Source organism: Spermophilus citellus (assembly GCF_964194105.1).
Source record: "Spermophilus citellus genome assembly, chromosome: 5".
In the NCBI taxonomy this organism is placed as follows: domain Eukaryota; kingdom Metazoa; phylum Chordata; class Mammalia; order Rodentia; family Sciuridae; genus Spermophilus; species Spermophilus citellus.
In genome coordinates, this window is record NC_138186.1 from 168,278,705 (window position 1) to 168,304,651 (window position 25,947).

General features: G+C 42.1%; 1 protein-coding gene across 6 annotated transcripts in view; it reads right to left on the bottom strand.

The window, feature by feature from the left end:
- PRKN (parkin RBR E3 ubiquitin protein ligase) overlaps positions 1 to 25,947 on the bottom strand; it is a 1,414,869-nt gene that overhangs the window by 705,964 nt on the left and 682,958 nt on the right. For all 6 annotated transcript variants that reach the window (XM_081293730.1, XM_081293731.1, XM_081293729.1 and 3 more), the window contains one exon: positions 6,171 to 6,286. In XM_081293730.1, coding sequence (XP_081149856.1) covers positions 6,171 to 6,286 — 116 coding nt within the window. The remainder of the gene's footprint in view (positions 1 to 6,170; positions 6,287 to 25,947) is intronic.

Sequence of the window (25,947 nt, forward strand, 5' to 3'; positions counted from 1 at the left end):
CAAGCACCTGTAACATCTCCAGGAAACCCTGTGGATGTGGCTGCTCCAATCTAAAATCTACAGGGTTCACCGCAGGAGAAATGAAGCTCACTGACTGACATAAAACTGACATGGCTCACATTTCAAAGTATCAATGCAGATAAAATATTTCTTCTATGTTTTCATAAGTAACTGACCCCAAACACTGCGGCTCAGTCATCTATATGCTACGGCTGAGATTTCAAAATTGGACCTTCCCACTTATTTGTAACAGCTCCTAAAAGCTCTACATGAATTTCTAATTTATTATTTTATTTAATTGGCTTCAGGAAAATTCCATTAAATTCAGAAGGGGTTTTAAAAAGGAGAGCACTCTAAATAAAAAGAACTTGCATTCTTTTCATTGCACTGTATGAAACGGATTTGCTTTATTTCAGGTCAGCAAACATTTAAATCATCCATTGACTGGGGATCAGTCATGTTTGTGAGCTCATCAAGCCTGGCTCCAGCCCTTCAAGCAGCCTGTGAGGGTGCAGAGTGGACTGGGAGGCAGCTCAGGTTTTTTCATCTCTTTTTGGACTGTCAAAATGGGGGCACACCATGGCAAGTCTGGATTTTTCCTGTCTCTGTGTCTCACTGTATTGCTGCATTTTCCCTTCAACACGTGACTCCATCGCCCAGTCTTAGAGTTAGCCTTCTTTGACTATATAGAGAAAACAAGGACCACACTGGGGAAATGAAGCACAAGGAGAAGAAAAATAATGCCAAAGGTGCAGACTTTGGTTGGTTCGTTGAGTAACTTCTTTGTGGTAGGAACCGATGCAAATTTTAAAATGTCTTAGCCTCAATTTCTTCATCTGTAGGATGCAAGTCCAAATTATTTTAAATTAATGTGATGAAAAACTTCTAGGTGATTAAGGGCTACATTTGAATCTTCGAACGCTATATTTAAATCTCTCATTCTTTGTGGAAGGCTTTATCCAAAGGACGGGGCATGAACATTTTCCTCAAGACTGGATTAGACTCAGATGTGTCACACTTTCCCAGGAAATAATCTGTTGTAGCAGAAGTAGACAGAATTTACCTCCATGCGTGTGGGATACAAGATGAACCTTGCTTCTGCTTGAAGCAAGAAGACCTATCTTTGAAGTTTCCTCTTTCTTCTTAAAGTTATAAGATTTTTCCCTTCTACTCTACAACATACTTCTACTTGTGTTATAAATGTCCCATTATCCATCAGTTAAATCACAGTATTTGCTTTTCTGTTTGATGCTATGGCAAATGGACATGCCCAGGCCTCCCCATACTTACACAGACGTATTCTTTTCTCCTGGCATGGTGCAGTGTGTGGGACGTGCATCCTGTTAGGGTGACTAGTTGAAATATACAGCCCTGGGTGCACAAACAAGGCCTCTTGGTGCTACAGCACAAACCCTTACAACAAATTTTCACTATATAAATGAAGCCACTTACCGACAAAGGCCATAGTAAAACTGCAGGTACAATCTATGTACGTGGGTTTCAATCTCCACTTCTGCTCCTAAGCATCTGAGGACTACATTAAACTAGTGGCTTTCCTCCAACACCAGAATATTAAGAAAGGGTTAAGTTGGTAGAAAGAAGGGTGAAATTGGTTAAGATTTCTCTGCAATGTCTCAAAAATTAGATGCATAAAGAACTTCATTTTGAATCACGAAGAAATACAACTACTGTATAATCAAAATTAAAATGTGAGTTGGCAGAAGCAGCTTAAGACATAAGGAAAGCACTGGAAGAGAATATAACTAAGATCCCCAAGTCTTATCTCCCTTTGTTAAGTGACAAATGAGTACATACCAGAGTACAGTCAGATTGTAGTGAGACCTCCCCTCGGGGTACTGGGAGCAAGTACAAATGGTCTGAGAGAAATCTGAGCTAATATCCAAGTCCGAGTAAATCTTTTAAGTCTGCAATCTATGGCAGCGTTGCCTCAATAAGATGAATAAAATTTTATTTTGACAAATTTGAAGGCCAGAAGATTGTAAAACCATTCTACCAAACAACAACATCAAAAATGTAAGTCCTTATTGGAAGAGTTGAGGGGAGATACAGGGTGGCATCCCTTCTTAGATTTAATGCCCTGTGGGGAACTGGGTTTTAAAGCAAGTTTCTGGAAGGTTAAATTCTGACTGTGCAAACGTGGTCATTTTTTAGTTTCCCTTCATCTTTGTAAATGCAAGGATGATGAATAGAGAGGGAAAAGTGCAGATTAGCCAGTCCTGGGGAGAGCAGCACAGGGGAGGAACAGGGGGAAACTTTGCTTTCTTGCCAAATGATGGTGATTTTTCTATATTGTATTTGTTGACACATCTTATACTTAGATTTTTTTTAAAGAATGAAATTATAATGTGAGAAACAGGGAACAGAAACACTGTTTTCCCTTGAGGACACTGACACAGGGTGAGCGCCAGGGTTCACACAGGGGTTAGGGAGAGAATATACAAGTTTCTTTGTCCATGTTGGTTTCATGTGACTTGATACTGCTGCTCCTGAGGCAAAATGCGATTCCCAGGGACGTCTAGAAGTTTCTGTCCCAATTTCCCTGGGAAATACTAACAGAACAGCTTCTTGCACCTTCAGGCGCCACGCTTCCCGTGTCTGGCTGCAGTCCCTGCCTTTCTTTTGTGCAGGTCACTGCACTGTTCCCTTTAAACCTCAGACTATCAGCTGGCAACCTGGAGTGGTCAGCACTGTGAGGCAAGGAAACGCACACAGGAAACCCAGGCTGCTCTCCTTCTCCAATGGCTCACTGTGCTCTTTAAAAGAGAGGGGGGCATTTTATCTAAAATGCAAACTCAAGGGACACAAGTTGCTTGCTTGAATTAAGTTTTAACTATACAAACTAGCAACGGCCAGCACATCCATCTGATTCATCTTCCCTCGAGTGTGCAATTTGGGGGACTTCAACTCAGCACCTGCCCAGGGCCAAGGAAAAGTGAGTCCCTCACTGGTCTCACCAGTTTACAAGGCAGGGGGCAAGTGCAACTGAGCCTTCCCTTCTAAGGTGCTTTGGAACCAAACAAAGCCTGGGAGGAGGTTATCTGTGTACATTCCAGGATTTTATATGCAAACTGAAGGCACAGAGATTATGATATTCTCTAGGGTCAAAAGTTGGCTAAGTGGTAGGGGGGCTCTTTGAATTGTTATTGAGAGGAAAATGTAAGTGATATAAGTCTCTTATACAAAAGTATATGTCTGTAAAGCACAAGAGTAAAATTCTTATCTTGCATTACAATGATAAGAGGTACAGAGGAAAGATCTTTACAGATTAAATAACACTATCCTAGGATTTAATCTATTTTCAGGTTGAATATGCCCAACTTGATCAACAATGTATGACTAATACACATGTAAAATTAAGAAAAAATATCATAAAATATAGATAAGAAAAAACTTATATTTTTAAATCTATTATGATTTTTGATTTTTACCTCCAGGAAGACTCAACATTTAAAATAAAGGAATATATTTAAGTAAATTCAAAGGTCAATAAGGATTATATTAAACAAAGGACACATGACATTATAATTAGTGAATTAGAAAATAATTCCTGAGATCAGACTTCTTCCTTAAGTTTATATAGTGAAAAAGTTTTGCCTTGTTTTCTCACCAAAAAGGGGGGGGGGGCAAATAGATAAATGAGAAATGCTTGATCTCTTTAGTACCAATTTTAAAATGAAACATTTGTTTCATTTCTTCCCTTTATCAAGTGGGAAAAGATTAAAAACTACAAACATACTCGGTGCTTGAAGAGGCTCAGAAGGGAGCCTCACATGGACAATCACTTTCTAAAATGGGGCAGTGTTTCTAGAAAGGAAATTAGCAATACATATCAAAAACCGATAAACATTCAGTACCATTTACGGATCCCATTCCTGTAACTGCAGGCTTACATTCAAAGCATGCAGGCATTGATTTCTGTAAGAGCATATGAATTTTAGCCCTAATTATTTTTTTAAAAAATATAGAAGTTACCTAATAATTAACAGTAGGGAAACAGGATATTTCCATCACAGAATCTTAGGTACCATTTTTAAAATTGCCTTTATGGAACATTTCAGAGCAGACAAAACTTATCATGATGTCACTTTAAATGTAAACAACCAGATACAGAACTATGCATCCAGTACAAGTACACCCTGCAAACATGAATGCATACAAATATTCTGGCATAATCAAGAAATTGGGAAGAATTAAACCCCAATCTTCCTAACCATTGGTCTACAGTGATTTCTAACCTGTTTTCATAGTTGTGAGGTAATTACTTCCAGGTTAAAGAATAAAGCATTACTGGAGGGAGAAACCCACAAGGACCATCCACCTACACCCAGAGAGACAGAGAGTTCTTCTGCCGGCTTCCGTGACATCTGTACTCCCACGTCCACCAAGTGCTCGGTCTTCCCTCGTACAGGAAGCCCCTGTCCTTCCTGACACAGAGGCTTCACTCAATTGTTCTTATATACACATGCGCTTAAATTCACTGGGTATAGTAGCTCCTATTCATAAAATCACCCCAAAGTAATAACATAAAAATTTTACTGCCACCATACGATTCTTCCAAAAGTGGTCCCCTGGGTGTCGGGGAGGTGGCCTGCTTCCTTCAAAAGCTGTTGCCAGTTATTAACATCAGGATCAGTTTAGTAGCAGGAGGCTGGGAGGGCAGTGCTCCTCCTCAGATGATATGATCCCCAGTGTGCCTTTCTGTGGCACCGTTGTCAACACCAACAGAAGGTTCTGACATACTGGCTGGAGGTAGCATTCTGATTTCCAGAAACCTGTTTTTAATTTTCCCCTTGAAAAACTGCAGTGGTTTTAATTACCAATTGCTATTGGAGCAGATGAGCCCTCATTTCTAGAAATTTCTAATGCCTTTCCTGAAAGACCAGGCGCATCATCCTCGTCGTGCGCCTTGCGTTTTGAAAGCACTGGCCACGGGCAGTCATTCCCCTTGCCCAGGGAAGCTGAACGCGGCAGTGGAAGGAAAGGATGTGCTGCGGCCACAGCAGGCTAGCTGGGCAGCAGAAAGGAAAGCCTGTCTCGTTGGTTGTGTTCCTTCTTGGAGACAGGTCTGTTCAACAGATATTGTTAAGGTTTTTAGGCTCCTTTTAGTCAACACTGTAAAATTATTAAAGAATAGAAATGCCATGCTAGGAATATTAACACCCACTATTAACAATAGTTAATAGTTAATATTCTAATAGCCTAGAATATTAACACCCACATGAAGTCACTTTAAAAAGCCATGTAGTACAGTCCCAAAGGCCAGTGAGAAGCAACAATTAAGATGACCAGGGGTTACAGATGGTTGTACTTAAAACTATGAGACCAAAAGTTTTTTGACTCTGTTCAGAAATCCACTTGCCTTTTACTAAAAAGTTCTCCCTGATGTCAGAGCTCAGTCTCCACCCTCACCTCTCAGCCTCTTCACCAGCCTCAGGAACACGTCCAGGGCCTGTTTCTTTTACTCTGTGCATCTGAGGAGCATAGTGTAAGGAATTCCACCCTCAGCTGTTTACTCTGCAGATTAAATAGACTCAGTGTTTTCTACTTTGACCTTGGCTCCTAAGCTATATTCAAGTCCAACCATTTTCCTTTTGTTTTTCTCCTGCTCTCATACCACATCCAAATTTTCTTTCTTTTCTTGTATTCACTGGGATTAGAAACAACTGGGTCCAGAATTAGCTACACAATTTCTCTTTGGGCGTATGAATGTGTGTGACGCTCAAACATGAATACAGATGAATATCTGGCTGAACTAATCATGTAGAAAAGGTATTTTAATATAAGTATGGATCATATAGTCCAAGGATGAATGGTGTTCATAAATTGTTCTTCCATTCCCAATGTTAGCACCTAAATTTCATTTCACTGTGGAACTCACTGATGTGGATGAGTGACATTTTGTACCCAAGTGCATGAGTTTACATTTTAAATGCACGCAGACTGTAATTTTTTTTTAGATGGGGTCCTCACAGAGGTGAGATGACCTATTTGACTACTGATTAAACCAAGTAACTGGTATTTTAAAGAGCTTCATCACATTAGGATATACCCAGGTTGGCCGCAGCACAGGCCCAGGCCAGGGGCTCCCCAGGAGGCAGCGGCTGCTGAGCACAGTCCAGGGCAGGATGGCCTCCCTTCTCAGGGCATACCTGGTGTCCGTGCAGGTTATGCAGGAGATATCCCGGCTGTTGGTTGTGATCAGGTTCAGAGCTACTGAGGTTTCTTTGTCGGAGGTTGGGTGTGCTCCACATTTGAAGAAAAATTCCTGAAAGAATGAGAAATACGATCAGGCCCGTGGATCCCAGCTGGCCAGTTCCCCCTCTCTAAGCATTTCCACAGTAAGTGAACTCTTTGGGCAAGAGGAGAAATCTGTCACTAGGTGTGCGTCAGGAATAAATCGGTATCAGATCTTTGGGGGAAAGAAATGCCCTTGGCTGGCGTTCAGTGGGTCAGCAATTCCCTCCTGGAAGGAATGTGCTCAGAGCGGCAGCTCCTGCTCATGAAGCCAGGAGCTGGGGAAACACTCAGCACCCTTATTCAGTGATGCCTGCCCAAAATGAGTGAACCTGAAGAAAAACAGGAGACAGGAGGAAGCCGGAAATAGCATCTCACCAATGAGGAAAGGGAGACTCTGGGTGCTGACGTGATTTGCCCTCAGTAACATAGAGGAGAAGCCTAGAAGTACCCCAGCACCCCAAAGGGAAACCCAGGGCTTTCTCTGCAGTGTGGCAGCCGGTCATTAGCAGGTGGAGGGGAGGAAGGAGTCTAGAGAGCCCTATGCAATACACGCACAAGGACGGTGGACTTAGAGCAGGCCCGGCTGTACTGAGAGCAGCGTGGCCCTGCCTCGCTGGGAGCCCGCCCTCTCTGCCGCTCCTGCATCCTGGAATTCCCTGGGGGGCCTGCTGCCCAGCACCCGGGCCAGGCAGCTGGGAACGACCCAGTTAGCGTCTCTGGCCTTCATTCCTTCCCCAGTCACTTTCTGCAATTCCACCTGTATTTTAGCTTTTCATATAGGCCACATTCCTTCAGTCAATAAAAACTCCCTCCTCAACCACGATTTCTTTTTTATTTTCCTTCATTTCCTGCTTTTCTAACTTGCAGGTCTGTTTTCAACCTTCTCTGCGTTCACACAGCAGTCTTTGGCTGGTCCTTGCCCCTCCTCCTGTCAGACCTCTGCATGGCCCACTGCTCTCACCACTAACTCCATCTGTATTTAACGACCTGAAATGTGGAGAGTCTTTTCCCTTACACACCAGACCTGCTACTGAGAACTGATGGAAAGCCCCAGATGTGAAATCTTAAATGCAGTTGGCTCTGTAGGCCCCATGTCTTAGTTGCATTTAACTCAGCATCCTGGCCTAAAGGCATCAGTAGAAGACAGACACATGAATGGGCATGGATACCTACTAATGAACTTTATTCACAAAATGTGTGGCAAGCTGGACTTTGCCTGAGATCCACAGTTTAGCCATCATGAGAACTAATGGAATGCTCTATTTGTATTTGCAACAGTGCCTGGTATAGGATACAAGTTATATATATTTTCATAAATGAAAAATTACAATGTTAATTTAATAAATGTTATTGTTCTGCTTACACACTGGAGAGCATCACTTCATTTGTTCTCTCCCTGCTTAAAATCTAACTAGCCTCATTCTCCTCTGACATACAATGCTTCTCAGACTCTGGTGTGCATCAGAATCACTTGGGCAGGGAGTAGGTCCTAGTTAAAGCAGAGATTGCTGCTTCCTCCTCCAGCTTTTCTAAGTTCTAGGGTTGGGTCAAGGATTCCCACTGCTAACAGGATGCCAGGTGAGGCTGCTCCTACTGCTTAAGGAAATAAACTTCGAGAGCCCTTGAGTTAAAGTGAATAAGCTCTACTTAGGCACTCGAGACAGCAGACCTTGCTTACTACATCTGAAATAATGCCACATCCCAGGCCAAACAGGCTGTTCTCCAAAATTTTGGAGTGAGCCATTTTACAGAGATATGCCCCCAAATAAGGTATTATCTAGAAGACAAGCTATTCTTCATGACAAGTCTTGAGAATCCTGCTAGTTAACTGGAACCTATCTTACCCAGGGCAGTGGGATATTAGCTGATTCCCCGACCTGCAATCTTCAGCCCATGGTGAGGGTATGCAGAGTGTCTCTCTAGACTTAGAGGGCATGCCCAGGGTCAGCACTAGAGCCCAGGTGCAGGCCTGTCCACTGAGTCCTGCCCATGAGCCCAGGCCCTGCCCTGTAGCTGCAATGGAAATCACACTGAGAGATTGATTTTTTGGTTTCTCTTTTCTGAACATGGGACACCATCTTTTGCACTCAATCTTTTGAAATGCTACGAATCTTTCAAAGGCCAATTCAAGGGTACTAAGGAAAAAAGTTAAAACAACTCATGACCACCCTAACAAGAAGTCTGGAGAACATGACTGACTGAGGAGATACACTGAGCCAGGCACAACTGCTTTTTGCAGACGTAAAAAGAATCCTCACTCATAATTTAAAGTGATTCCTCCCAAAGGGCTGACTTGACTGGACCATTGAGAATGTTTTTCATCTACAGATAAATAAAAGTACTTATATTTTTTTCTTAGCTTGCAGAAAACTACTATTAGAAGTTTAGCTAACACATCATGAATTGTTCTAAAACCCAGTAAAATTCAGCCAGATAAAATCCAAAATCCTTCCTATTTGGGGGGGGGGGTGGATATTTATAGATAGTGATGTAAGAAACTAGAGATATTTGGAAAATTCCAGTAATTCATAGGGTGTTACAAAACTAAAATACAAAATGCTAACTCTGCATATTTAATATGTCTGTGTTATCAGTGAATTTCAGTGCTCTCTCCACCAATTTTAATGAAAGGAGTGTTTCCTATGGTATTGGAGTAACTGGTGAGCTCTATGAAGGATCCAAGGTTTTGCCCAGCTTTCTCCCCAACAGTTAATCTGCCACAGTATTATCACAGATGCCTGCAGAAAATGAGGGACTGCAGGATCAGAGAGAAAGGACTGCATAATTCAGCACAGCAGAAAGCACAAGCATTATGTGAAGTCCAGTCCCCGGACACCCAGGGCATGGCTGTAGACGGAACTCCTTGTGCAGCTGTGGTTTGACCTTGCGGCTGAGCACTTGAGCTTGGGGAACTCAGATGTTTATAAGGAGCTGTGAGCTGGCATTGCTTTTGTCCTGAAGGGAGCTGTGGTCTTTATTATTCTGGATGATAAGCAAATCTGCCTTTTGTTCTGGAGAGAGAGATTTTCTCTTCTAAAGTCATTATCTTTTCCTTGAAAAGATGGCCCCAAACAAAGGACCATCTCCCTGTTGCTCAGAATTAGGAAAGACAGACCATGGAGAACTGTCCCCCACTAGAAAAAAAAATGTCTTTTCTGAGAGGCCACTGGCAGAGGGGTGTGGTCCCCTCCTCTGCTGTATGATCAGTGCACCAGGACTCTCCAAGCCATCTCTGACATCACGCAAGTGAATAAGCAGCAGAACCCAACAGGAGTCAGCAGAGTCTCCTGAGGAATCCCACCTTGGGTGTCTCAAGGTGCTGACAACGGGGTGTCGTGCCACCCACAGACAGCTCTAGGACTCTTTGTGGGGCACCGTGAAGCTGTGCCTTCCTCTGGTCTTTCCCGTTGTTCCGGAAGCCAAAGCCAGGACCTGTTCAGCTTGCGTCCAAGCAGGCTGCTCAGAAAGTGACACCCCCCTCGGGTCCTGGCAGCAGGCCCCCAGCCGGTGACCCACAAAGCATCTGGTCCCCACGTGTCAGGGTTGGCCAGCAAAGCTGCCTCTGGGTCCCTAGGGAAGCAGAAGGCTCTGGGCTCAGCAGGACCATGTCCCCATCCTTCGGGAAGACAGCGCCACACAGGCCCATCCAGAACTCCTAGCTGTGGAGGGCCCAGCCTTCTCTTATAAATGCCGACTCACAGATACAACTCACAGATACATCAGCTATGAGAGTCAGCGCCATCATCGTCTCTGACAGACCCAGGCACCTGCCCCCACCAGGCAGCAGGGGGCTGCAATGGCTCTCCTCAGAGCTGCCCACCCTGCAGTGCTCCTCCTCTGGTGGGATATAAATACTCTCACAAGAAACAACTGTTAGTTCATTTTATTTTATTTTTGAAGGTACTGGGGGTTGAACATGGATCTCACACATGCTAGGCACATGCTGTGCCACTCACTGGGCTACACCCCCGGCCAGTTTTGTCTTACTATCCAATAAGAACTTCCATCATTAATGTTAATATTAAAGTTTTAATGTTATCTAAGTTAAAACATGCCAAATACAGCCTGACCCCTCCACTCCCTGCACTCCCAGAAGAGCTTCTCCACTGCCACTTGTTCTTGGCACTTGAGTGCTGTCTCGGGCCTCACACTGTGGTGTCAAGCGGATCTTGGTGCATAAATCCAGCAGGTCATCATATCAGTTTTTCTATAACTATGTAACTTGTTACGCTGTGTAATACTTACAGACCTTGTTAATTTAGCAATACCAGTTTTAAAATTAGGTTACACCCACTTCGACAAATCAAATCTAGAAAGTTAATGAGTTTGTTATCATGTTCAATAATAAGTTTGTCTTTTCTTAATAAGATGTGAGCAAAGTCTTTAGATGAGGTGCAGAGTTTATCTGGAAAATGAAAATCAATCTACTCACAGGAACACAAAACAGAGTCCACCCTTGCTGCGCCGGAGCTATCAGAGGCTGCCTGTCTGTAGCACGTCCACTGCCAATCCTTCAAGAGGACTGTCCACCTCCACCAGGGCCTCCAGGGTCAACAGCAGATACATACCTCAGATGCATGCACATTACAAGCCAAACTATTCTAAACCAGAAAGTCTTCAGCGGATGGAGATCCAGCCCGTGACTCTCTACTATCATTTCTGTGCCAGGCCCAACCTCACTGTCATTTTTATATCAATATGGCTATTATTATATTTCAAATGTATTTTTAAATGGGATTCCATGGAATTCTATAAACTTTATTTATGGCAAAACAGGAAATGAATTGGCATGACGTTATTTTAAGTCTGTATTTATCCCACTTGGTGTAACTATCCATGCTTTTCAGGGCAAAATTACCAATTTTTTAAAGCAAATGCTTTCACTATGGTTTTAATATCTCCTTACTTGTTCCTGTTTTGTTCTTTCAAGTCATGAAGGGTCTGTGACTCCAAACTTGCTGGAAATTACCCAAAATGCATCCACTCCATTCTGTAGGGGCTCCCTGGCAGGGAGCGAGCGGTTCCTAAGAGCCTCTTTTCCTAATGAATAACCTAGGCTCAAGTGCGACATTTAGGATATTAAACGCTCCCCAAAGCCCCATGTGTTAAAGGCTGGGTCCCCAGGGGCACTGCTGGGAGGTGACGGCAGCTTCAGGATGCGGGGCCTACCGGGAGGTCCTGAGGTCATCACAGGTGTGTTCTTGAACAGAATCCTGGGGCCCTGGCCCCTCCTGCTTTTGCTTCCTGGCCACTTGTTCTCAGGTGAGCAGGTGTGTTCTGTCATACACTCCCCACGGTTGTTGTCTGGCACCCCTGAAAGCAATGGGTCTCCCCCATCAAGGACGAGAACCTCTAAAACCATGAGCCCACGTTGTGATTATCACAATGCGGCAGTCGGTTTTCTCCTTCAGGAGTCATGTCTGTCGCCCCGTGAGTCACACCAGCGTGGTCCTGGGCTCCTGGGTTCCATCCCCATTTCAAAAGTGTTTGTGGATTGTTACTTCTGTCTAACCTCAAAAGAAAAGCCTTTCCTTACGTGACGTCATGTGCTTGATAGACAAATTGAGCCGATCTGTTCTCTCTCAATTTTGTAGCCTAGCCAGACCAGGGAAGATAATATTCCTTGTTGTGGCTGTTCTTTATTTCCTTTAGAAGTTAAAGGTTTCAAGTGCTCTCACAACGCGCTTGTTGGAAGAACACAATGGCATCCATAACATTTGCTAGTTTCATGTTTAGGCAAAGCTTTTCCAGCTCTTGTTCTCAGAAAAATAAAATGAGCTCTTAAAATATTTTGTTGTTAAAACAGAGAATTTCCTTTTCTCATCTCCCAGCACCTATCTTCTATTCCATTACACGATATGACCTCCCAGAGAGACTCCATAAACAAGTGTCTGTGAGCTGGCAGTAATTTGCAAGGAACTGAGGAGGAGGTCATAATTCTGAAAATTCACTGTGGATCGCCATCCCTAGACAAGCTGCTCTGCCCCTAGCATTTTCCAGGCATCTCTAGAAGCTGGCAGCTATTTCATATTTACTTCTAAATGTGCAGAAAGAATGTGATTCTAATCAACAATGGCAAATCATGCTGGCCAGCTGTTTAATCAAGTCCTGCTTAATTGTCTTCCAGAGCAAGGCCTTCGAAGCCTTCCAACTTCCTCCTCTCACCAGCTCCCCTGCCGTCCTCCCTCCCCGGCCCCTGTGAAGACCTGAGCTCTGGTACCCTGAAGAGCTCTGCTCTCCCTGGCCCCGGCCCCGGCCCATGGTTCTCCCTCAGTGGTATCTGCCCTTCTCTTGCCTTCTGTACCCCTTTTGCCTTTCCAGCCCTCAAGTGTCCTTGGGGTCCTTTGGGACTCAGCTTCACTACCCCCACAGGGGCACTGCCTTGGAGGCCTTCCCTGGCTCCACAGCTCTGGATGAGAAGTCCTCCACATGGGCAGCTGAAGCCCTTGTGGATGTCACTGCGTGTCTGCAGGACTCAGGAGCACTGAGGATTGGCCGACTTCCTCTCCAGGGCAAGTTGGGAGGGAATGGGAACTCTCCAGCAGATCTGAAGAGCAGGAAGGGAAGATCCGGGGAACTCTCTTGGCCCTGGGGTCAGGCCCGGGGTAACTAACTGCTGAGAAAGCCCGCAGCCTACGGGCCTGTCCCTGGGAACAGAGGCTTGCTCTGTTCTTTCCCTCGGCTGCACCTCTCCTTAACTTCACTGCTGCACTGTTCTGGGATCCACTGGGCTCCTTATTTGGAAAACAGGCCTGGCTCCCTGGCACAGGTGGTGGCAGAATGATGCTGTCACTTTTCTCTCACAGCCAGAGTCTGAGAAATGCAGCGACTGCGGCTGCAGACTGTCCACCCTGGGCACAGAAAGTGCAAGAGAAACATACCTTTTGGTAGCAGTAATTCACAAAAATGATAATATAACTTGTTTTTGGCTACAAGCAAAGAGAAATATTGAGCAATAAAAAATACTCTAGCTTTAAAACATTTTAAATGACTTTAGACTTGAAATCTAAACTTTTTTTCCCCTCAGAAGTCCTTGTTTCTCTGCCACGTAGAATTTAGAGCGTCTCTTTATTCTTGCTTTCTTTATTGCAGGCCATACACAAAACCATAAACACTCCACTCTGGACAAACCCGGAGAGGTTTATATACTCTTTCTCACATTCTTCGTATTTACTTTATTTCTTCATTAGAAGAGAAAGAAAGTGTAATTTGTAGGTTCACGTAAGAACTGAAGACATTCAGGAAAACTAAGATGAATAAAACCAGGAAATAAATGTTTCAATGAATGTTTTTATTATACGCTAGTAGAATCAATTGTAAATGGAAGAATTAAAAACAACCATTCTATTTATGCAAGATATCTATATTTACACTTAGTTATTTCCCATGGACGGGGCAACTTCAGAGTCAAATTGATTAATACCATATCTATCCTTTATAATGCGATAAAGGAGAGAAAAATCAAAGCTTTTGAGGTCACAAGTGTGCCATTAAGATAATTATTTCTAGTGACGGTGGCTGCTTTGAGGAGAAAGTAGGTGAAAATATGAAGCCAGTCTCTCAATCCAGGCATGATTATCACCAACTTATTCCTAAATCCTAGGACGTTTCCTAAGTTCCACAACTAGCTGTTTAAAAACTGGAGTTTTTGAGATCCAACATGGCAGCGGGTGGGGAGGCAGCGCTTTCAGTACCTCCTCAATAATGGGGTCAGAGAAACGCATTGATATGCTTAGATTCTACCTGCTGAGAAACTCCTAGTAAAATTCCACTGAAGAGAGACCGGCCAGGAATTAGTAGGACTTTTGGAGGTGACAGTTTGCCCCAGATGAGTGAATCTCCACCATGCGGCGCAGAGATCCAGACCCGCCAGCCGCTGCTGGCGTGCCTTGGTGACTGTCGGCCGCCCGCCTGCCCGTGGCCCCCGCGACTGGGCAGCTAGCCTCCAAGGCGCAGCTCAGCAGGAGCTGCGCAGGGACTCTAGGAAGAGGTCTCTAGCCAAGCCTTCATGAAATAGCGAACTGAGAACTGACACCAACCAGAGACAGACCAGTCCCACCCCTCCCTTCGGACACTCCGGCAAGGAGCCTGGGGCCCGCCATAACAGAGAGGTGACGTCACCGGAGTTCGGCGACGGAATTCCTTCCCAGCGGAATCCACTTTAGCAGGTGTGTGACTCCCACCCCCTCCAGATACAAGCAGCCGGGAAACCTCTGGAATCTCTCTGGGGGCGTGTCTGTAGGGAAGCAGAGGGGATTCCCGATCCCCAACTCCCCTTACCACCAGAGGTGACACCCAAGGTCTTAGCCGCCAGTTTCCAGGGGCGTGCCCACCAAAGGGGTCCGGAAAAATTAAACTGTTGGATCCCAGATCACCGCTCCACAGCACTGGGGCTTAGATGAATGACAGAGAGAGTGCTCAGTCATTCTGGAAATAGCACACTCAGTGGGGCTGCAAGTGTAACCAGATCCTTGGGGAACAGCCCCCGGTGAACAGGACCTGGCTGGCTGGCAGGAGGAAGGGGGGAGGGGCTGGAGAAGTGAAACGGCTCTGGACTAACAGGATTGACAGACTCCCAGGAGCCGCCTTACAGGGATTGCTGTCGGCACAGAGAGGGCAGAAGCTCGGCTCGGAGGGCACAACTCCGCCTACTGGAAGAGAAGAAAATGGATCTCTAAGACTTCAATTTTTTTTCTCTCTTTTTTCTTTTCTCCCCTTTTCCTTCTTTCTTTCTTTCCTGTTTCAAGTTTTATTTACTTTCCATTCTCCTCTAATCTATCTCTCTCTCCTTCTTTCTTTTTAAGAGCACCTTCCTTCCCCTACCCCCACCCAACTTTCATCCCTAGCATTACGTCTTCCATTACGTGTAATTGTCTAAATGCAAATAGGTGAATGTTTCCAGGCTGTCTATAGGGCTCCTAAATACCTAAATACCTACCAAACACCCTGATCCAATCACCTGTTAATATCCCCCTTCAGTACAGCAATCTTCCAAAGTAGCCAAGACATACTAACCCTCATACCATCATAGCACCTAACCTAAACATAAAGTCCTAAGACCAAACAACAGATCACTATATGCATACAGAATTCAGAAGCCTTTTATGAATTGAATGAATCAGCTTTAAAGTACAATAAAGCCCAACATTTCTAGGCATAGTCTCCACCACAAAGGAGAGATCACAGAGATATACAAAACCAGAACAAATTTATAGGAGAAAACAGAAACACAGCAGTTAAACAGAGTTGGAAAGTAATGTGAACAACATGAAAAAACAAGGGAAAAAAGGATTAAAAACAATGCAGGACAATCTTAATCTACAGGAGAACCTAGAGGCATCAGAAACATGGACAGAGAAAGAACTCAAGGCATACCTAACTCAGATGGAATGGAATCTTAGAGAAGTCATGAGACAGCAAGTCTAAACAATGAAAGAATATTTTGAAAATGAATTAAACAAACAAATTCAAACTGCAAAGAATGAGCTTTACCAGGAGGTAGAGATCCTAAAAAAAATCAAACAGTAATCCTAGAATTGCAGGAAACCATAAACCAAATTAAAAACTCAAACAAGAATATTACAAATAGACTAGATCAAGTAGAAGCCAGAACATCAGATAATGAAGACAAGTTTATCAACTTGAAAAGAATATAGTCAACACAGAAAAGATGCTTAAAATTCACGAGCAATCTATCCAAGATATATGGGATGTCATAAGAAAACCAAACTTGAGAGTCATTGGGATAGAAGAAGGCATAGAGGTTCAAACAAAAGGAATGAACAATCTATTGAATGAAATAATCCTAGAAAACTTCCCAGATATGAAAGATGGAATGGATTGCCAAATCCTGGAAGCCTACAGGACCCCAAACATCCAAAACCGTAATAGACCAACTCCAAGACACATAATTATGAAGATAGCCAACATACAGAACAAGGAGAGAATATTAAAAGCTACAAGAGAAAGGAGGCAGATTACATTCAGGGGTAAAGCAATTAGGTTAACGGCTGATTTTTCATCACAGACTTTGAAAGCGAGAAGATCCTGGAACAACGCATTTCAAATGCTGAAAAATAATGGATTCCAACCAAGAATACTGTATCCAGCAAAATTAAGCTTCAGATTTGACAATGAAATTAAAATATTTCACGATAAACAAAAGCTAAAAGAATTCGCAGCCAGAAAACCAGCACTGCAAAGCATTTTGAGCAAAATATTACAAGAAGAGGAATTGAAAAATAGCACCCAAAACTAACAGTGGGAGGTATCTCAGTAAGGGGGGAGAAAAACAACCAAAGAGGAAAAACTAGCCAAACTAAAATAAATAAATAAATTAACATGACTGGAAGTACAAACCATATTTCAATTGTAACTTTAAATGTTAATGGCTTAAATTCACCAATCAAGAGACATAGGCTAGTAACCTGGATTAAAAAAACAGATCCAACAATATGCTGCCTTCAGGAGACTCATATGATAGGAAAAGACATACACAGGCTGAAGGTGAAAGATTGGGAAAAATCATACCACTCACATGGCCCTCGGAAGAAAACAGGAGTGGCCATACTCATATTGAATAAAATCAACTTCAAACCTCAATTAATCAAAAGGGATAAAGAAGGACACTATATACTGTTAAAAGGAACCATCCACCAACAAGACACAACAATTATAAATTTGTATGCACCAAACAATGGTGCTGCAACGTTCATAAAACAAACTCTCTTCAAGTTCAACAGTCAAATAGACCACAACACAATAATTATGGTGACTTCAACACACCGCTCTCCCCATTAGACAGATCCTCCAGACAAAAGCTGAATAAAGAAACTATAGAACTCAATAACACAATCAATAACCTAGACTTAACAGACATATATAGAATATATCAACCATCATCAAGTGGATACACATTCTTCTCAGCAGCACATAGATCTTACTCAAAGATAGACCATATACTATGCCATGGGGCAACTCTTAGTAAATATAAAGGTGTGGAGATAATACCATGCACCTTATCTGATCATAATGGAATGAAACTGGAAATCAATGATCAAAGAAGGAAGGAATAATCCTGCATCACATGGAAAATGAACAATATGTTACTGAATGATCAATGGGTTACAGAAGACATAAAGGTGGAAATCAAAAAATTCTTAGAGATAAACGACAATACAGACACAACATACCAGAATCTATGGGACACAATGAAAGCAGTTTTAAGAGGGAAATTCATTTCCTGGAGTTCATTCCTCAAAAAAAGAAAAAAAAAACAACAAATAAATGAACTCACACTACATTTCAAAACCCTAGAAAAGGAAGAGCAAAACAACAGCAAATGTAGTAGAAGACAAGAAATAATTAAAATCAGAGCAGAAATCAACGAAATTGAAACAAAAAAAAAACCATTGAAAAAATTGATAAAACTAAAAGTTGGTTCTTTGAAAAAACAAATAAGATCGAGAGACCCTTAGCCACGCTAACAAAGAGAAGAAGATAGAGAACTCAAATTACTAACATACAGGATGAAAAAGGCAATATCACAACAGACACTACAGAAATACAGATGATACTTAGAAAGTATTTTGAAACCCTATATTCCAATAAAATAAAAGATAGGGAAGATATCGATAAATTTCTTAAGTCATATGATCTGCCCAGATTGAGTCAGGAAGACACACACAATATAAACAGACCAATAACAAAGGAAGAAATAGAAGAAGCCATCAAAAGACTACCAACCAAGAAAAGCCCTGGACCGGACAGGTATACAGCGGAGTTTTACAAAACCTTCAAAGAAGAATTAATACCAATACTTTTCAAGCTATTTCAAGAAATAGAAAAAGAAGGAGCTCTTCCAAATTCATTCTATGAGGCCAACATCACCCTGATCCAGAAATTAGACAAAGACACTTCAAAGAAAGAAAACTACAGACCAATATCTCTAATGAACTTAGACACAAAAATTCTCAATAAAATCCTGGCAAATCAAATACAAATGCATATCAAAAAAAATTGTGCACCATGATCAAGTAGGATTCATCCCTGGGATGCAAGGCTGGTTCAATATATGCAAATCAATAAATGTTATTCACCACATCAATATACTTAAAGATAAGAACCATATGATCATCTCGATAGATGCAAAAAAAGCATTCGACAAAGTACAGCATCCCTTTATGTTCAAAACACTAGAAAAAGTAGGGATAACAGGAACATACCTCAACATTGTAAAAGCTATATATGCTAAACCTCAGGCTAGCATCATTCTAAATGGAGAAAAACTGAAGGCATTCCCTCTAAAATCTGGAACAAGACAGGGATGCCCTCTCTCACCACTTCTATTCAATTTAGTTCTTGAAATACTAGCCAGAGCAATTAGACAGACAAAAGAAATTAAAGGCATAAAAATAGGAAAAGAAGAACTTAAATTATCACTATTTGCGGACGACATGATTCTATACCTAGAAGATCCAAAAGGGTCTACAAAGAAACTCCTAGAACTAATAAATGAATTCAGCAAAGTGGCAGGATATAAAATCAACACGCATAAATCAAAGCTATTCCTGTATATCATCGACAAAACGTCTGAAATGGAAATGAGGAAAACCACTCCATTCACAATATCCTCAAAAAAAATAAAATAATTGGGAATCAACCTAACAAAAGAGGTGAAAGATTTATACAATGAAAACTACAGAACCCTAAAGAGAGAAATAGAAGAAGATCTTAGAAGATGGAAAAATATACCCTGTTCATGGATAGGCAGAACTAACATCATCAAAATGGAGATATTACCCAAAGTTCTCTACAGGTTTAATGCAATGCCAATCAAAATCCCAATGGCAATTCTTGTAGAAATAGATAAAGCAATCATGAAATTCATATGGAAAAACAAAAGACCCAGAATAGCAAAAGCAATTCTAAGCAGGAAGTGTGAATCTGGAGGTATAGCAATACCAGATTTCAAACTGTACTACAGAGCAATAGTAACTAAAACAGCATGGTACTGGTACCAAAACAGGCAGGTGGACCAATGGTACAGAATAAAGGACACAGAGACCAATCCACAAAATTACAACTTTCTTATATTTGATAAAGGGGCTAAAGGCATGCAATGGAGGAAGGATAGCATCTTCAACAAATGGTGCTGGGAAAACTGGAAATCCATATGCAAAAAAAATGAAGCTGAACCCCTTTCTCTCGCCATGCACAAAAGTTAACTCAAAATGGATCAAGGAGCTTGATATCAAATCAGAGACTCTGCACCTGATAGAAGTAAAATTTGGCTCCGATCTACATATTGTGGGTTTGGGCTCCAAATTCCTTAATAGGAGGCCCATAGCCCAAGAGTTAATAACAAGAATAAACAAATGGGACTTACTCAAACTAAAAAGTTTTTTCTCAGCAAGAGAAACAATAAGAGAGGTAAATAGGGAACCTAAATCCTGGGAACAAATTTTTACTCCTCACACTTCAGATAGAGCCCTAATATCCAGAATATTCAAAGAACTCAAAAAATTAAACAATAAGATAACAAATAACCCAATCAACAAATGGGCCAAGGACCTGAACAGACACTTCTCAGAGGAGGACATACAATCAATCAACAAGTACATGAAAAAATGCTCACCATCTCTAGCAGTCAGAGAAATGCAAATCAAAACTACCCTAAGATACCATCTCACTCCAGTAAGATTGGCAGCCACTATGAAGTCAAACAACAAGTGCTGGCGAGGATGTGGGGAAAAGGGTACTCTTGTACATTGCTGGTGGGACTACAAATTGGTGCAGCCAATTTGGAAAGCAGTATGGAGATTCCTGGGAAAGCTGGGAATGGAACCACCATTTGACCCAGCTATCGCCCTTCTCGGACTATTCCCTGAGGAACTTAAAAGAGCGTACTATAGAGATAGTGCCATATCAATGATCATAGCAGCACAATTCACAATGGCTAGACTGTGGAACCAACTCAGATGCCCTTCAATAGACGAATGGATAAAAAATGTGGCATTTATACACAATGGAGTATTATGCAGCAGTAAAAAATGACAAAATCATGGAATTTGTAGGGAAATGGATCGCATTAGAGCAGATTATGCTAAGTGAAGCTAGCCAATCCTTAAAAAACAAATGCCAAATGTCTTCTTTGATATAAGGAGAGCAACTAAGAACAGAGCAGGGAGGAAGAGCATGAGGAAAAGATTAACATTAAACAGAGACGAGTGGTGGGAGGGAAAGGGAGAGAGAAGGGAAATTGTATGGAAATGGAAGGAGACCCTCAATGTTACACAAAATTACATATAAGAGGTTTTGAGGGCAAAGGGAGGGAAAAACAAGGGAGAGAATTGAACAACAGCAGATGAGGTAGAGAGGGAAGATGGGAGGCGAGGGGTGGGGGGATAGTAGGGGATAGGAAAGGTAGCAGAATACAACAGTCACTAATATGCCATTATGTAAAAATATGAATGTGTAACCAATGTGATCCTGCAATTTGTATTTGGGGTAAAAATGGGAGTTCATAACCCACTTGAATCAAATGTGTGAAATATGATATGTCAAGAGCTTTGTAATGTTTTGAACAACCAATAGAAAAAAATTTAAAAAAGATAATTATTTCTCTCCCTCCCTCCTAAATGTTTTGAGAAATGCATGCTGTGCTGAAGATAAAGATGAAGGACAGTCTCACCCTCAGGGACCCCACAGTCCAGTGGACAAGAAGTATACAAAAAGAGTGGAAAAACAAAGGTTGCAAGGAAGTATGAGTGAGCTCCCTCATCCTGGCCAGGCTGTCACGATGCAACCTGAACATGTCCCAGAGATGGGACTGATGTGCACAGCTGGCACACAGGCTTCCTAGACTGACACCAGCCACTGCTAGGAGGCCCCAGCCCACAGCCCACAGTAGGGGTTTGGGGCAGGGGGAGTCCTGTTGGCTTCCCTGTCAGAACTGCTTGGCCTTTAACCTAAAGAAAATTCTGAAGGAAACAGCAAGGACAAGAACGTGGATCTTGAGAATGCAGTTTAAGGTTTTAAAATTCAACTAAGATGTCAAAAGTGGGGGTCGGGGGAGGCAGAAAAGGAACCCTATTCATGGAATGAAACAAGAGCTCAGGGCATGAGCACAATATGTGAATCCTAAACGGAGAGAAGAGTCAAAGAAATAACAGAAGCACTGTGTGAGTCAAAGCAGGGGCGTTTCTAAGCTGCCCCCAAAATGCAGATCACAAGACGAGACAGAGCAACTTCCTGACTCATGTGACGACACTGGTGTGTTTAGTTTAAAAGGCCAATAAAGCCAACAAAAAGGTGACTTACATACCAAAGAACTCGTGAATAATGACTCACACACACACACACACAATAAGATATCAACAATTTAAACCCACATTGTCTCAAAATGTGAACGCGTTCTCCTGCTTTTCAAAGAGAAGGTAGTGAGCATCGTCTCTGAAGCATTGAGGACATTAATAGGGTCAACAAAGCAGGCAGAGTGTGCTCACTCTAGGACCCCAAACAACCAAAAGCAGCGAATGGACACACGGTGCCCTTCGAGGCAGGGAAGATCACACTTAAAAAGCAAGAAGGGTTAGGGTCTGTGTCAAGTGCAAAGAGGCCTCATCCTTCACATGTTCATCAACCCAATCCAGATCCTCAGAGGAGATGTATACGATTATGCCACCAGCAAACCCAAGTCACCAGATCAGACTTAGAAGCCATTCCTAATAAAACCCTCCGAAAACATTTAGAAATCACATCCATTAGTAGCAATAGCTACCACGAATTTGATAAAGTCACTTGCCAAAAGGTTATAATAATCAGGCACTAGTGATGGTATCATCCATTGCTCAGTAAGAAAACTCAATGCCTATCATCAGTGATTAGAAAAATGACAGATTTATCTTCATTTCCAAATGACATTGGGGCATATCTAAATCACAGAGAGACTCAGTGAAAAGTAACAAAAATTAATGATAAAAACGTAAGTGGCGGGATGCAAACCATATAATAAAAATTGATTTTTTTCATAGTAGCAAAATCCAGTTAGAAGTGGAACAGAAAAAAAAATAGTCTCATTCCTAATATTGACAAGAGCTATAGAATACTAATGCATTTACTCAATAAGAAAGGCAAAGGACCTATGATGAGTATTTAAAAATGAAGATGAATCCATGAGAAAGTGTTCCGAGTGTATAATATTTGTGGTGCAAGTCATATTGGAAGCTCAGGTAGAATTATTTTCTGGGGTGGGGGGAGGAGAATAGACATAACGACTTAACAATAAAATGATAAATAAATGTATAAGAATTTATAAGACAGAACTAGTATTTTCATAAAATATTTAAATAGGCAAATGGAACAGGACAGAGTCTGGAAATACCAATAAGTGTACATGTCGCCTGTGTTATGACGAGGTGGGTCTTCTGTGGGCAAGACAGGTTACTGGTGAGTGGCGTGGGAACAAGTGTGTAGCCAGTAGCTGGAGTGAATCATTGGTCATTCATCATTGCAGAGAAGAGTTCTAGATGTTTTAAATATCTGACTATTAAAACAACAAAAGGTGTAAAAAATATTAGATGGGAAACACGGGTGGCTATTCTCAAAACCAAGCCTTGTGATAAAAGTGGAGGGAGAGCTTTACAAAGGCGTAAGCTGAATGAGTGTCTCTCCACGTAGGGGACACGTTCTGCATTTCAAGAATTTCTGCAATGAGACAAACTTGTTTACAGAATCTATCTAGACAAAGGGTCAATATACCTATCCTTGAAAAATATTTTTACCAATTATTTTAACGCATGGCAAATGTTCCCAGTCAGTATCAAAGGATTTGGTAAATTAAGAAGAGAAAACAAAAAAGACCAGTAACAGGAAGAGACGCTTAAAGTCACTGGTAGTCAGAGAAATGCTAATCAAAAGCAAAGACGAAATAACATTTCCAGGGGACTTGATCAAAACTGAAGCATGCTGGGCTAATGGGATGTGTTAGGGACACCATGTGAGCTAGGGGAAGCACTTCCGCCTCTGGGAAAATTATCTATCAATATGGATGAAATTTTTAAATGCACATTTTTTTTTGCTCTTCTTATTAACAAAAACAACAGTAGCAGCATATAATAATTTATATACAAGGATTTTACTCAAGTGCACTTTGTAGGACAAAAACACAATCACCGAAGAATTTTGCTCAATAGTTGTACTGTGGAATATTATGCAGCTATTACAATGACCAAATTTGGTCTATGTGTGGGTATCGATTTTGAGAGATTTATTCAGGAGCTGCTATTATGAAAAAAAGTTATAATGGAATAAAGAGTACTAACAACATTTAAAGAAAAAAATCCATAAAAGCATAGAATTTTTTTTTAAGTGAGTACAGAACAGTTTCTAGAAGAACTCACAGGAAAAAATTCACATTAATTATCTTGGGGGAATGTAAACAGTGGGGAGAGATGAAACTATCAGCTTCTTTATATATTTCTTTTTGATTGAATTGTTACAAAAGACATGCACTCTGTTTAAATATTCAAAAGAAAGGCAGTCAACACCAACAAAATGAAAGCGAACCATCCCAGGCAGTGCGGTGCTCTGGCCAGGGAGACCTCTGCTGAGGGCTGGCAGATCAAGTCCTGCTGGGCGAGGCGAGGCAAGGCCAGGAGAGGAGGGAAAGGGGATGTAAGGATGCTGCAGACTATGGCATAGGCAAAGGGTCAATAAATAGACCCATCCCTGAAAAACATTTTTAACAGTTACTTTAACAAATGGCAAACGATCCAAGTCGGTATCAAAGGATCTGGTGAATGAAGAAGAGAAAACACAGAAGGCCAGTAACAGGAAGTTGGAGTGTGTCCTACACTGTCGTCCAAGGGTGGAAACAGGGGCCGAGCCAGAGCAGAGAGAAGCCGGGAGACTGCGCCCTTGGGGGGTGGGCTTCATCCAGGAGGCCAGGCAGACTGTGAAGGGCTGAGAGAGGGGAGCACGTGAGGAGCAAGGCCCAGAGCCTAGTGGAGGGAGAGAAGCACAGTTTCCCGGTGGCCAGCCGAAGCCCAGTGTGGGCCTGTTCTGCCACGTCCTGCCACGGCTCTGCTAGACATCCGTCAGTCTGGTTGCCACACCCTCACTGTTCTACACCAATGCAAGGACCCCCTGCCTCCTCAAGCCAGCAGTGGGCACCAGCTGGTGTCAGAACACATGGTTCTTTTTGGGCACTTTGTCAAAATGTGGTCAATATTGAAAATAATGCTATAACTAACTCCTAGTGGTACCTCAAACTATTAAATTTTATTTGCATTTTTCTTCAATTTCTTTATCTGATTAATAACTCCTCTTAATAATCAAATTTATATATTCCTGGTATGAGTCATACTCATCTAATTACATAAAGGAAAGCAGATACTTAGTAAGTCAATTTGTTAAAAATTTAAGACAGTTTCATTCATATGTATTACTATTTTGAACTTTTATGCAATACTATTTAAAAACACTGTTTGGCATGAGACAGTATGTCTGAAGGGAAAATTGGAAGTATGACAAACTGCCTCCCCCCCCAAATGTCCTTCCCAGGATTTCATATATCAAACATTAGCCTGCAGGAGCTGTTTATGGTTAGGTTATAAAACTTGCTGCGGGGGGGGGGGGGGAGTTGTTTATAATGAACCTGGAAAAAGCACCCAAATCATCAAGCTTCAAAAGGAAGTCACACCAAGAACAACCCAACCATGATGTGCCTCTGACATTGCACTCCTATCAGCGAACCACCAAGCTCAGTTCTAGTTTACAAAGGGAGAAGCCTCATCCTATGTTCCTGAATGACAGCAAGGACGTACTACGCCCTCCGTGATTAGCAGAGATCTGGGCGGCTAGCCCACTGGACATGGTGTGTCCTGTTTCCTAGATGTGTTCCATTCTGTTGGCCGGTGCATTTGATTGGATGAAGTTATTTTCATTATAAACATATACCTGTATATTCATTAATCATAGTGATTGCTACAAAAAGTATTACCATGTTGCAGTAGAAGCCTAGGACAATATTGATTTTATGTGACTTGGGTATATACTATGACCTCCCACTTAGAACAGGAGGCAAGGCAACCAGGCACTGGGGTCCTGTTACTAACTAGGAGCCTGAGCTACATTTTTTGACCTACCTGGCCATATTTCATAATGTTGTACTGTGTCCCTGCTCCTTTCTGCACTGAAGACCTGATAGCAGGAACAAGTCCTCTCTCTCCCCAATCACCTAGCTCGTTACCAGCCAGCTAGACGAGTCCCTGCAGGGAAGAATGCTTCTTCTCAAACCATTCCAGCCAATCAGGCTCCTCAGAACACACTGAGTTACATACATTAGGCACCTGCTATTCTGCTCTGACCAGGGAGAACCTCTCCTTATGGGACTTGTGCAAACCTAGCTTCCTCTCAAGAAACCAAAACTTATTTAGGCCTATATTACTGATGTAAACACCCTCCCCCAACCAAAATATACATAAGTAGAGTCAAGTTGGACACTGTTGTCAATATTATTTGGCTGCAAATATTCCTTTCATCACCAACACCTGGTGCTCAGTGACTATATCATTACTTGGCTGGTTATATATAAGCCCATCTGTGCAAAAATGGCCAAATGCCTGCCCGCAGTTGGCCAGACCTGCATCTAGGAACACACGAGTGCCAAGCAATGATGAGCTTTGA